The following is a 14,882-nucleotide window of genomic DNA, read 5'->3' as shown; positions in this document are numbered from 1 at the left end:
CATCAGCAGACAAGTCACAGTATATGAAAATAATAGTTTAATTACAAAAGTAAAATTATTCAGTAACATAAGTAACTTTGTCTATATTAAAAGTAGGCGTAAGTATGATTTATCTTGCTCAACTAATAGAACTCCCCCGTTTCAATCCAATACCATTTTATGTCTAGTGAAAGGACAGATGACAGGATAGTGATGACACTGAATAATATATACATTTCCTGAGGTAGCTGCAATATAAAACATTACCACTAGAGGACACTGTCTATCAATCCAGCCATGCTCTACCAACTTCATATAATAATTTGGTATGTGTATACCCCACTACATCTGGCGTGTACTCTGTATTTAACTCAGTTGGTAGAGCATGGTGCTTAGAGCATGGTCCTTGCAGTGCCAGGTTTGTGGGTTCGATTCCCACGGGGGACCAGTAAGAAAAAAAGGTAAAATGTATGCTCTCACTACTGTAAGTCGCTCTGGGTCAGAGCATCGGCTAAATGACTGAAATGTCAAATGTAAATCTGCTATAGGAGACATATGACCTACTTCATTATGGAGTAACCTTGATGATGATGTCTGTTATACAGTATATGCAAGTACAATTAAGCATGTCTTCAAAGTTCATAAACACAATATACACAAAGTGGAGTAAAAAACATTTATTGCTAAAAATATCTGATATTGAAATGTTCAAACAACTTACTTGAAGCAATACAATTATGTTCAAGTACACCCAACACTGACCTTTCTTTGAGTTCATTTTTTTTGTCTCATTTTAAATTAATACTGTAACATTGCATACTGTAAGATGGTCATACTGTAGACTTGTGGATGGGGTTGGGGGAGTGGTGGGGTGCAACTGTAGAAAAGAGGGGCCTGTCCCAGAATGCAGCACAACACTGTGCTCGATCCACACTCCATGTGGCGCTTGCTGATGATGTCATTTGGGAGCGGATAGACCATTTATCTGTAGCAGGAACGTTTCAGACCTGTCAATTCTACAGAAATGAAAGATATTGATGGAATCCATTCAGTCAGTATTAGTCCATTCCACAGGAGGCTGGTGATGGGAGGACGGCTCATAATAACTTTCCTTACTCCATGCAAACCTAACCTGGGTAACTAAATTGTTAACCCCAAACTAGCATCATCATACTGGCTCCCAGACTAACACAAACTAGCATTATCATACTGGCACCCAGGCTAACACAAACTAGCATCATCATACTGGCACCCAGGCTAACACAAACTAGCATCATCATACTGGCACCCAGGCTAACACAAACTAGTATCATCATACTGGCACCCAGGCTAACACAAACTAGTATCATCATACTGACACCCAGGCTAACACAAACTAGCATCATCATACTGGCACCCAGGCTAACACAAACTAGCATCATCATACTGGCACCCAGGCTAACACAAACTAGCATCATCATACTGGCACCCAGGCTAACACAAACTAGTATCATCATACTGACACCCAGGCTAACACAAACTAGCATCATCATACTGGCACCCAGGCTAACACAAACTAGTATCATCATACTGGCACCCAGGCTAACACAAACTAGTATCATCATACTGACACCCAGGCTAACACAAACTAGCATCATCATACTGACACCCAGGCTAACACAAACTAGCATCATCATACTGGCACCCAGGCTAACACAAACTAGGACACCCAGGCTAACACAAACTAGTATCATCATACTGGCACCCAGGCTAACACAAACTAGCATCATCATACTGGCACCCAGGCTAACACAAACTAGCATCATCATACTGGCACCCAGGCTAACACAAACTAGTATCATCATACTGACACCCAGGCTAACACAAACTAGCATCATCATACTGGCACCCAGGCTAACACAAACTAGTATCATCATACTGACACCCAGGCTAACACAAACTAGTATCATCATACTGACACCCAGGCTAACACAAACTAGCATCATCATACTGGCACCCAGGCTAACACAAACTAGTATCATCATACTGGCACCCAGGCTAACACAAACTAGTATCATCATACTGACACCCAGGCTAACACAAACTAGCATCATCATACTGACACCCAGGCTAACACAAACTAGCATCATCATACTGGCACCCAGGCTAACACAAACTAGTATCATCATACTGACATCCAGGCTAACACAAACTAGTATCATCATACTGGCTAACACAAACTAGCATCATCATACTGGCACCCAGGCTAACACAAACTAGCATCATCATACTGGCACCCAGGCTAACACAAACTAGTATCATCATACTGACACCCAGGCTAACACAAACTAGCATCATCATACTGGCACCCAGGCTAACACAAACTAGTATCATCATACTGACACCCAGGCTAACACAAACTAGTATCATCATACTGACACCCAGGCTAACACAAACTAGCATCATCATACTGGCACCCAGGCTAACACAAACTAGTATCATCATACTGGCACCCAGGCTAACACAAACTAGTATCATCATACTGACACCCAGGCTAACACAAACTAGCATCATCATACTGACACCCAGCATCATCATACTGCTAACACAAACTAGCATCATCATACTGGCACCCAGGCTAACACAAACTAGCATCATCATACTGACACCCAGGCTAACACAAACTAGCATCATCATACTGGCACCCAGGCTAACACAAACTAGTATCATCATACTGACACCCAGGCTAACACAAACTAGCATCATCATACTGACACCCAGGCTAACACAAACTAGCATCATCATACTGGCACCCAGGCTAACACAAACTAGCATCATCATCTGATAACACAAACTAGCATCATCATACTGGCACCCAGGCTAACACAAACTAGTATCATCATACTGACACCCAGGCTAACACAAACTAGTATCATCATACTGGCACCCAGGCTAACACAAACTAGCATCATCATACTGGCACCCAGGCTAACACAAACTAGCATCATCATACTGGCCACCCAGGCTAACACAAACTAGTATCATCATACTGACACCCAGGCTAACACAAACTAGCATCATCATACTGGGCAGGCCACAAACTAGTATCATCATACTGGCACCCAGGCTAACACAAACTAGCATCATCATACTGGCACCCAGGCTAACACAAACTAGTATCATCATACTGGCACAGGCCCAGGCTAACACAAACTAGTATCATCATACATAACACAAACTGCATCACCCACCCAGGCTAACACAAACTAGCATCATCATACTGGCACCCAGGCTAACACAAATTAATATCATCATACTGACACCCAGGCTAACACAAACTAGCATCATCATACTGGCACCCAGGCTAACACAAACTAGTATCATCATACTGACACCCAGGCTAACACCTAGTATCAGGCTAACACAAACTAGCATCATCATACTGGCACCCAGGCTAACACAAACTAGCATCATCATACTGGCACCCAGGCTAACACAAACTGTATCATCATACTGAGGCTAACACAAACTAGCATCATCATACTGGCACCCAGGCTAACACAAACTAGTATCATCATACTGGCACAGGCTAACACAAACTAGTATCATCATACTGACACCCAGGCTAACACAAACTAGCATCATCATACTGCACCCAGGCTAACACAAACTAGTATCATCACTGGCACCCAGGCTAACACAAACTAGTATCATCATACTGACATCATCATACTGACACCCAGGCTAACACAAACTAGTATCATCATACTGACACCCAGGCTAACACAAACTAGTATCATCATACTGACACCCAGGCTAACACAAACTAGTATCATACTGGACACTCACCTGTTGTCACTCCTATCAGTGGCTGTCCTTAACGTGTAATGTGTAGTAGGACCAGGGCTCGGGGACGTACAGGTGACCGGGGTATTTCTTACGCAGCACCGGGTCGCTCCACAGCCAGGCCACCCACACGGCCACCAGGAACATGGTGACAGAGAAGCTGGCGAACAGAAAGAGGCCATTGGCGTCTAGGACAGAGCCCTTGTGCCGCTGGTGGATCACCATGGCTACCATAGCTAGGAAGGTGAGGAGGAAGAGTTGGAAGATCTGACCCTCTGTGACCAAGTACCTGAGAGGGTGTGAGAGACGGGCAGAAGTGAGAGCTGCAGTCAAGATACTTTCACTTTCTAGAAGGAAATACTTAGAGTTGAGCCATGCTTCACACAGTGAAATGTCCCCGACTTCAGGTACTTTCAGTACGACATAAATCAGAGTACATTAATCACATAATGGAGTACATTTATCAATTAGAATTCAGCAAACCTCTATGACAGTGATCATCAACTAGATTCAGCCGCAGATGGTCAGAGGACGGGAACATAATTACAAATAATTTGTAGACTGCAAATTGATTGCAAGAAGCCCAAACAGATATTTCAAAAACTTGCTTAGATTTGTATACAATCACACATATATTGCTACAGATTTCCCAAATCACTTGGAGGTGAATTGCTGGTGTTTTTACAGTCTTATATGTCTAATAAAAATAAAACGTTTTTAAAAAGTTTTACAAATCTTTGCTCAGAAAACATTTCTCAAGTCAAAAGAAGGAAGTAATGAGGGGACTGACCAATAGTAGAGGGCACTGGGTCCGAGTAGCAGCCAACCAGACAGGGGCATCGTCTTCTCCTCTTTGACGTGAGTAAAGCAGCCAGTGAAGTAGAGGAAGAGGATTATGAAGAAAGGAATATACCTGGAGGAAGAGAGAAGGAGAGAACTCAGTTGAAAACTAGTTAATGTCAACTTATTACAAACTCATTGCAAATACTGAACAGTGGTCACTTTAAAAATGTTTCCATACTGTATATAGTGTATTCTAGTCAAGACTCATCCTATATAACTGCTGCTGTACACACCTTTTCTAGCCACATACTGTATATAGTGTATTCTAGTCAAGACTCATCCTATATAACTGCTGCTGTACACACCTTTTCTAGCCACATACTGTATATAGTGTATTCTAGTCAAGACTCATCCTATATAACTGCTGCTGTACACACCTTTTCAAGCCTTATACTGTATATAGTGTATTCTAGTCAAGACTCATCCTATATAACTGCTGCTGTACACACCTTTTCTAGCCACATACTGTATATAGTGTATTCTAGTCAAGACTCATCCTATATAACTGCTGCTGTACACACCTTTTCTAGCCTTATACTGTATATAGTGTATTCTAGTCAAGACTCATCCTATATAACTGCTGCTGTACACACCTTTTCTAGCCACATACTGTATATAGTGTATTCTAGTCAAGACTCATCCTATATAACTGCTGCTGTACACACCTTTTCTAGCCTTATACTGTATATAGTGTATTCTAGTCAAGACTCATCCTATATAACTGCTGCTGTACACACCTTTTCTAGCCACATACTGTATATAGTGTATTCTAGTCAAGACTCATCCTATATAACTGCTGCTGTACACACCTTTTCTAGCCTTATACTGTATATAGTGTATTCTAGTCAAGACTCATCCTATATAACTGCTGCTGTACACACCTTTTCTAGCCTTATACTGTATATAGTGTATTCTAGTCAAGACTCATCCTATATAACTGCTGCTGTACACACCTTTTCTAGCCACATACTGTATATAGTGTATTCTAGTCAAGACTCATCCTATATAACTGCTGCTGTACACACCTTTTCTAGCCTTATACTGTATATAGTGTATTCTAGTCAAGACTCATCCTATATAACTGCTGCTGTACACACCTTTTCTAGCCACATACTGTATATAGTGTATTCTAGTCAAGACTCATCCTATATAACTGCTGCTGTACACACCTTTTCTAGCTACATACTGTATATAGTGTATTCTAGTCAAGACTCATCCTATATAACTGCTGCTGTACACACCTTTTCTAGCCACATACTGTATATAGTGTATTCTAGTCAAGACTCATCCTATATAACTGCTGCTGTACACACCTTTTCTAGCTACATACTGTATATAGTGTATTCTAGTCAAGACTCATCCTATATAACTGCTGCTGTACACACCTTTTCTAGCCACATACTGTATATAGTGTATTCTAGTCAAGACTCATCCTATATAACTGCTGCTGTACACACCTTTTCTAGCTACATACTGTATATAGTGTATTCTAGTCAAGACTCATCCTATATAACTGCTGCTGTACACACCTTTTCTAGCTACATACTGTATATAGTGTATTCTAGTCAAGACTCATCCTATATAACTGCTGCTGTACACACCTTTTCTAGCTACATACTGTATATAGTGTATTCTAGTCAAGACTCATCCTATATAACTGCTGCTGTACACACCTTTTCTAGCTACATACTGTATATAGTGTATTCTAGTCAAGACTCATCCTATATAACTGCTGCTGTACACACCTTTTCTAGCTACATACTGTATATAGTGTATTCTAGTCAAGACTCATCCTATATAACTGCTGCTGTACACACCTTTTCTAGCCACATACTGTATATAGTGTATTCTAGTCAAGACTCATCCTATATAACTGCTGCTGTACACACCTTTTCTAGCTACATACTGTATATAGTGTATTCTAGTCAAGACTCATCCTATATAACTGCTGCTGTACACACCTTTTCTAGCCACATACTGTATATAGTGTATTCTAGTCAAGACTCATCCTATATAACTGCTGCTGTACACACCTTTTCTAGCCACATACTGTATATAGTGTATTCTAGTCAAGACTCATCCTATATAACTGCTGCTGTACACACCTTTTCTAGCTACATACTGTATATAGTGTATTCTAGTCAAGACTCATCCTATATAACTGCTGCTGTACACACCTTTTCTAGCCACATACTGTATATAGTGTATTCTAGTCAAGACTCATCCTATATAACTGCTGCTGTACACACCTTTTCTAGCTACATACTGTATATAGTGTATTCTAGTCAAGACTCATCCTATATAACTGCTGCTGTACACACCTTTTCTAGCTACATACTGTATATAGTGTATTCTAGTCAAGACTCATCCTATATAACTGCTGCTGTACACACCTTTTCTAGCCACATACTGTATATAGTGTATTCTAGTCAAGACTCATCCTATATAACTGCTGCTGTACACACCTTTTCTAGCCACATACTGTATATAGTGTATTCTAGTCAAGACTCATCCTATATAACTGCTGCTGTACACACCTTTTCTAGCCACATACTGTCCATAATGTCATTGTCTATCCATACCATTATATACATACATATTTATATTCCGGACTCTGATATTGCTTGTTCTAATATTTCTTAATACCTTTATTGACATTTTTTGGACTTGCATTTGCTTATTGTTTTGTTCGGTATTACTGCACTGAACATAAGCTTTTCGCTTAACATTTACATTTAAGTCATTTAGCAGACGCTCTTATCCAGAGCGAACCCGCAATAACATCTGAAACGTATGTGTACCCGAACAATAACATTTGAATTTTTAGATATACAGACCAATATATAAATCAACTCAATTTGAAAAACAGTCCTTGTTCAACCATTTTAAAACGTTTTTCATCTAAATTGTATTATCAACCAATAGCATGTTATGACAGTAAGCAGAAGAGAATATTCCATTAAAAGTGATGACCACATACCACATCAAATGTCCCAGTTGTTCATCATAAAAATAAAGAAGCTCAAACGAATCAATCTAAAATAAATCAAATAAGAAACATGTTCAAACAATATCAACAGCATTTTTGTTGTTGGTTGATATGAAACAGCATACATTTGAGCTCTATCAGGCACCATGTGTTCATTCATCCTGGTTAACCCAGAACTAGAATCTTCAGAATTTGGTCATATTTTATCGGAAGGAGTTGGGTGAAAAGCAGAAGACGTTTCCATCCCGTATGGACTAACAAAGTATATCTTCTCTAATAAAAAGGTGTAGCCTACCAGTGTAGCAGGTTTGAGGTCTTTGATGATGGGGTTCTCTCTGACAGACAGGTGGAGCTGGTAGCCACTCAGCAGCAGACGATGGTTGATGGAGTCGCCCACCAGGTGGATGCTGGCGCCCATCACTAAGGTGATGATGCTCAGGTACACGGCGGAGCGAGGCAGGGCCCTGGGACTCCTCTCAATCAGCTGCTCAGAGAGGGACGAGAGCACACACACATTAACAGGCATGTAAACACACACACACACACACACACACACACACACATTAACAGGCATGTAAACACACACACACACATTAACAGGCATGTAAACACACACACACACACACATTAACAGGCATGTAAACACACACACACATTAACAGGCATGTAAACACACACACACACACACTAACAGGCATGTAAACACACACACACACACACACACTAACAGGCATGTAAACACACACACACACTAACAGGCATGTAAACACACACACACACTAACAGGCATGTAAACACACACACTAACAGGCATGTAAACACACACACACTAACAGGCATGTAAACACACACACACTAACAGGCATGTAAACACACACACACACATTAACAGACATGTAAACACACACACACACACACACACACACACACACACACACACACACACACACACACACACACACACACACACACACACTAGCAGGCATGTAAACACACACAGTAGCAGGCATGTAAACACACACGCGCACACACACACACACATTAACAGGCATGGAAACGCACAGTAGCAGGCATGTAAACACACACAGTAGCAGGCATGTAAATACACACGCACACACAGTAACAGGCATGTTAACACACACACACACATTAACAGACATGTAAACACACACACACACATTAACAGACATGTAAACACACACACACACATTAACAGACATGTAACACACACACATTAACAGACATGTAAACACACACACACACATTAACAGACATGTAAACACACACACACACACATTAACAGACATGTAAACACACACACACACACATTAACAGACATGTAAACACACACACACACATTAACAGACATGTAAACACACACACACACATTAACAGACATGTAAACACACACACACACATTAACATACATGTAAACACACACACACACATTAACAGACATGTAAACACACACACACACAGACATGTAAACACACACACACACACATTAACAGACATGTAAACACACACACACACACATTAACAGACATGTAAACACACACACACACACACACACACACACACACACACACACACACAGTAACAGGCATGTTAACACACACACACATTAACACACACACACACACACATGAACAGGCAAGTAAACACACACAGTCAGTGTGCATGCACACACATGCACTTAGTATAGCATGTGAGCATCACAAATTAATCGGATTAATTCATTCCACATTGAAAAGCGATTATTTTGGACACATTTCATTGTCACTGTAGCTTATAGGGCAACTGCAATTGTGAACAAACGGTATCAACCAGCCTTACAGTTTGTGTTTGGTGGTTCCAGACAGTCACCCACCTTGAGCAGTAGGAATGGCGTGATGACATTGTAGGCCATGTGAAAGTAGTCTCCAGCACTGGGCTTGTTCAGGGGGAACCACTCCAGAGGGAGAATGATCTGAATTAAATCATGGATACAACACAGGGTTGCATTCATAGCATAGACTTCAATGCTGCTATAACTAGGCTATTTGTTTGTTACACTTTGATATTTACCCAAATATAGTATTGTAGCAGGGTAGTTCCACGCCAGAAAGCCCTGAAATATTTTAGGTATCACAGATTTTTATGGCAATTCTCACATAGACACTTAATTTGAAGGAAGTATGATATAGACATGCTTTTTACATTTGCATCACAATGTTTTGTTTCTTTGAAAGTCATGTTGAAAGTGCCTCCTGTAAGAACCTATGATCCATTAACAGTACGTGATACAGACATCTCAGTGCCATTGACACCTCTAGCACTGAGATGCAGAGCCTTAGACCGCTGCCCCACTCAGGAGACCAATTGCCAGAACAACCTGAGATACCCAAATTTTTTCAAGCTGTCCTGGTATGGAATCTCTCAGCAGGTTGTCCATACCATTACAAATGGGCCCTCCAGTCCTTGAGGGCCTGATTGGTGGCACAGTTTTGCCCCAGACCCAGCTAACACACCTGACTCCAATAATCAACTGATCATGATCTTCAGTTTAGAATGAGATTTGATGAATCAGCTGTGTTTGCTCGGGATGGAGAAAGGAGTGACACCAATCAGGCCCTGGAGGACTGGAGTTGCCCAGGCCTGCCTCCCAGGCCTGCCTCCCAGGCCTGCCTCCCAGGCCTGCCTCCCAGGCCTGCCTCCCAGGCCTGCCTCCCAGGCCTGCCTTCGTGTGCCTTAAATATGGAATATGCCTTGAACATTCATTTATTCAACATAAAACATTAATATCTCAATGTACCTTTTTTGATGTAGCATATTTTTAGACATTGTTTGGAACAGTATACTCTTAAAACAGGTCATATTTCTACAGTGGCTCTCTGGTACTTTAGAAGATATGACCCATTTATAAAAGACATTCAATAAATCATAGTCCTCATTGAGGATTGCACATTCAGCAAATCGCCAGCAGAGGGAGTTCTATTTGAATCCATTTTCCCATTCACTGTGTTGGTGGTGGTAATAAAATGCATCATAACTTCAAAATGAGCAGACAACCAACTCTGGAAATGTGATGTACTTATAGAGTATATTATTACAACCAATGTCTTTCAATGAGGAAAATCAAAAAGGGTACTTATGAGTTTTATGTTGAATAAATTAATGTGACAAATTGAATTTCAGAACTTAAACATACTCCGTATTAGTGATAGGGGCTATAAAAAATATCACAATATTATTGTGGGCAATATATCAATACTTTGATTACAAGTATAGATTTTAAAAAATGTAAAAATCTAATTCACCAAAACTCATCCTATAGCTTGTTCTCCATCTTTTTAAATAGTGAGCCAACATGTTTTCAGCACTTATTTCCATGACTGATAAAAACTCATTTTCCCATGTTCTCTCTTATCTCTCCACAGCAGACATAGTGTATCAAATAGCAGAATCATGAGAATCGTAATACATATCGTATCGGCACCTAAGCATGGTGATGATAACGTATTGTGAGGTCCCTGGTAATTCCCTTCTCCACACACTACATGTTTTTATTTAACCTTTAGTTAACTAAGCAACTCAGTTAAGAACAAAATCTTATTTACAATGACGGCCTACCCCGGCCAAACCCTCCCCTAACCCGGACGACGCTGGGCCAATTGTGCACCGCCCTATGGGACTCCCAATCACGGCCGATTGTGATACAGCCTGGAATCAAACCAGGGTCTGTAATGACACCTCTAGCACTGAGATGCAGCGCCTTAGACCACTGCGCCACTCGGGAGCCCAAATGCCAGAACAACCTGAGATATGCAACATTTTTTCAAGCTGTCCTGGTATGGAATCTCTCAGCAGGTTGTCCATACCATTACAATGGGCCTTCCAAAGTCCAGTATCCAGTTTTGTACTGTGAGATAGAACCACAGGTCAAAGTGGAACTGTGGCCTCTTCATTGATGACCCTTTTGGCTTGGACTCTGGTTGGCTTTAGAGAAAGACACATTATGAAGTATGAATTCCAACTCCAAAACAACATTATACAGAATGACAATGTATGAAGAAGACATTAGCCAATATGTAGGAACACAACAGTGCTGTGGTAGGCCTACACCTATATAAATACACATGAATAACATTGTCATTATCTTTCTGTTCATGTAGCCTACTGTATTATTCATCACTATTATTGTGTTGTTGGCCTTGATCTACCTCCGAGGTTAACACCAGTGGGGGAAATAGGACGAGGTCATGTAAATAAATAAGATGCATGTTATTCAGTGGGCTGTTTGCCAGTCTATACACAGTCCAATGCATTCCTTGTACAGGCCCCATGTGTTCCTAACTCTCTGCAAATAATGGGCAATATAAAAGCCAATATACACTGTATTGTATAGCTGTGCTTGACAACCTTCACAGCCGACAACTGGCTGACAACTTCCCTGTCCTTGGTCACATGACACTGACCATGAGCACATTACAAGGCAAGAAGAACTTCAGCCAGCAAGCACAGGCAATAACTAACCTAGTTTAGAATATAAGGGGCAGTTTTGAGTGGCAGACTGATATGCCTTTACAGTATATTTCTACTGACACTGTCTGACAGTAGCCTAGCGGACTAAACTCCACGGTGCAGGAAGTTTCTGATAGACTTCAACAGAGTGAACCCGAGACCAGGCTTTGTGGAATCTAGCTCTGACTAAATCAATTCGCCTTAGGTCAATACTAACATGAATTTAAATTATGAAACGCTCACCTTGTACACATGTTTAAAAGCACCCGAAGCTTTTGGGACAAATAAAACCACTCGTGGGCCAAGTCGCCAGTTGGAGAACCCTGTCTTACAGCAACAGCAATGAACAAACAGGCGGTGGTTGTATTTGAATGAACTATTATTGAAACGGTAACGTGATAACAATAGCCTAACAGTCCGCTAACAGTAGCCTAGTCTTTATTGAAACGGTAACGTGATAACAATAGCCTAACAGTCCGCTAACAGTAGCCTAGTCTTTATTGAAACGGTAACGTGATAACAATAGCCTAACAGTCCGCTAACAGCAGCCTAGTCTTTATTGTTTACGTTTCGTTGATAGACAAATGCCTGAGACACTTCGGTTCATCAGGGCGACTATTCGACATGCACGGTGCCTGGCCCGCTAGATGGGAACATTAAATACTTGCCGATGATATAAACACGTTAATCACAAATAAACTGTTCAAACCTGGGGTTTGTTGACAACCGAGGTGCATTGCTTTGACGTTTCCGTGCCGCAGCTTGCATTCTCTTCCCGATGTCCTCCAATCCTGCAACGAAAATTCGCCACTTATTTTTCTTCTTTGGTGTGTTTTTTTGGCGGTTGGCATCCAACCTTATGGTGCATTACCGCCACCTACTGTACTGGAGTGTAGGCCAAAGACATACTATTGTAAATCCTACCTGCCATGTCCCGTTTTCCTTTAAAAAGAAGATAACAAAATATTTGGCACTGTATCTGTATCTAATGACGTTCGACTCAATGTCCTCTTTAAACTCATTTCCTGTATACCCTTCTCCCTCAAACTGGATGTCAGTCTCTCTCTTTCCCTCTGATACTACCCACACTGTGTCAGTACATGCCCCACGGTCTCTATTTCCTGGCAATATTCACACTCTCCTGTTGGCTGCTTTCCTATCCCATTTAGAGTCTTATTCAACCAGCTGTGTTCAAGCCTTCGTCTTGTAAAAATAGCATCCTCTGGGCCCGGTGATGGGCCCCGATCGGCAGAGCTGTGGGCCCCCTATGTAATTTGAATACTGCCCCACCATGCCAAAGCATTGTTGACGCGGGTCCATCACGCTTACAATTTGACAGGCTATATGATAAATGATCCCACTGATGGTTTCACCAACAAAATGTTTTTTTTTGCCACTACAAAAGCATGATATTTTAGTGTATTGATGACAATAAATCAAATTAATTAGCTAAATAAATCATACTATTCAATAGTTTCAATATCATGTTAAGATAATGAAATGCATTCTGGGATTCATTGTGCAAATACTCTCCAAAGCGTTGTTGTTTCTGTCATTGTTTTAAGCAATAGTTGAGCTAGCTATCAAAAATAAAGAGAGAAAGTCGAGAATAGAAAATTACGGATGAAAAAAATCAGCAATGCAATCAACAGAAAAGTGGAGCCCAAAAGAAGAAGGCCAAAAATGAGAACGCAAAGGAGATATCAAAATTAGTTAAATTAGATTCCTTTTTCAAATACAGTTCAAGTTCAGCCATTGCTAGCAGAAGCAATGTAGTGGGACCAGAAAAGGACGTAGGTTTGTCATCACCAGCAACAGATTTCAGCGGGTCAAGTGAGCCAAGGCCAAGCTGTTCCATCGTGCCAGAAGAAGCAACTTTGACAGAAGAGGATACAGGTTGTCAGGTATCGGCGGTAACGATCCTGAGCACAAGCCATGCCGGACATGCTATCCCCGGGCCGGGCGAGGAGGAAGAGGAGCAGGGCGAGGCTAGAATCGTGGCGGTTGAGGAAACAGATGGAAGTGGGACAGACGGCCTTTTAAAATTTCTGGTGACAGTTGTTGGAGCGCATAGTTAATGTAACTCTCACACTTGCATCATGTAATTTGGCGTTCAGATGGCACCGTGAACAGCTAGGGCAGGCCAACAGTGGGAATTTTCTCAGTATAACTGAACTGCTGTCATTTTACGACCCAGTTCTGAAATACATTTTAGAACGCTCAGCGGGATCCGTTAACTATCTCAGTCATTATCCAAAATGAGCTGATTTATATCTGAGTCTAGCAAGTGAAGTGTGACATTCAGGGAGAGATGCAGGAAGCCCATTTTTATTTTTATTATTATGGACACCGGATGTATCCAAAGTAGACCAGAAGTCAAGTTTATCGCTATGTGAGCGTGATAAGGGATGCAAATAATGTCACCAGAGATCTGACCATCACAGAGTCGTTTCGGGATTTCTGGAGACTGCTGACACATCAGCAGCTGAGCTTCAACATAAAATCCTGGGCAGCAAAGAGGATAATGGGCTGGATATTTGAAAATGTCGTGGGCAGGGGTATGATGGAGCGGCTAACATGAGCGGGGTCTAGTCGGGGTGCAGGCCAGAATATCTGAAAAGAGAAGCTTGCTGTTTATGTGCATTGTGCAGCGTACAATCTTAACCTGGCTCTCAACCTGGCTCTCAATCTTAACCTGGCTCTCTCAAAAATGTGCCAGAGATTAAACAGTTTTATGATACTG

At 41.3% G+C, this 14,882-nt stretch overlaps 1 protein-coding gene across 1 annotated transcript; it reads right to left on the bottom strand.

Moving 5' to 3' along the window:
- Positions 1 to 641: 641 nt before the first annotated feature.
- On the bottom strand, positions 642 to 12,976 carry LOC127916948 (ceroid-lipofuscinosis neuronal protein 6 homolog). The gene is made up of 8 exons (XM_052500302.1): positions 12,849 to 12,976; positions 11,497 to 11,614; positions 9,507 to 9,605; positions 7,932 to 8,120; positions 7,628 to 7,683; positions 4,595 to 4,717; positions 3,808 to 4,093; positions 642 to 995 (listed from the first exon to the last, which is right to left on the bottom strand). The coding sequence occupies exons 1-7, from the start codon at positions 12,905 to 12,907 to the stop codon at positions 3,823 to 3,825; spliced, it is 915 nt and encodes a 304-aa protein (XP_052356262.1). The 5' UTR covers positions 12,908 to 12,976; the 3' UTR covers positions 642 to 995; positions 3,808 to 3,822.
- Between the last annotated feature and the right edge of the window lie 1,906 nt (positions 12,977 to 14,882).

The sequence above is a fragment of the Oncorhynchus keta genome, unplaced genomic scaffold (assembly GCF_023373465.1).
Source record: "Oncorhynchus keta strain PuntledgeMale-10-30-2019 unplaced genomic scaffold, Oket_V2 Un_contig_1027_pilon_pilon, whole genome shotgun sequence".
Taxonomy (NCBI): Eukaryota; Metazoa; Chordata; class Actinopteri; order Salmoniformes; family Salmonidae; genus Oncorhynchus; species Oncorhynchus keta.
This window is presented reverse-complemented; position numbering and strand designations above follow the sequence as displayed.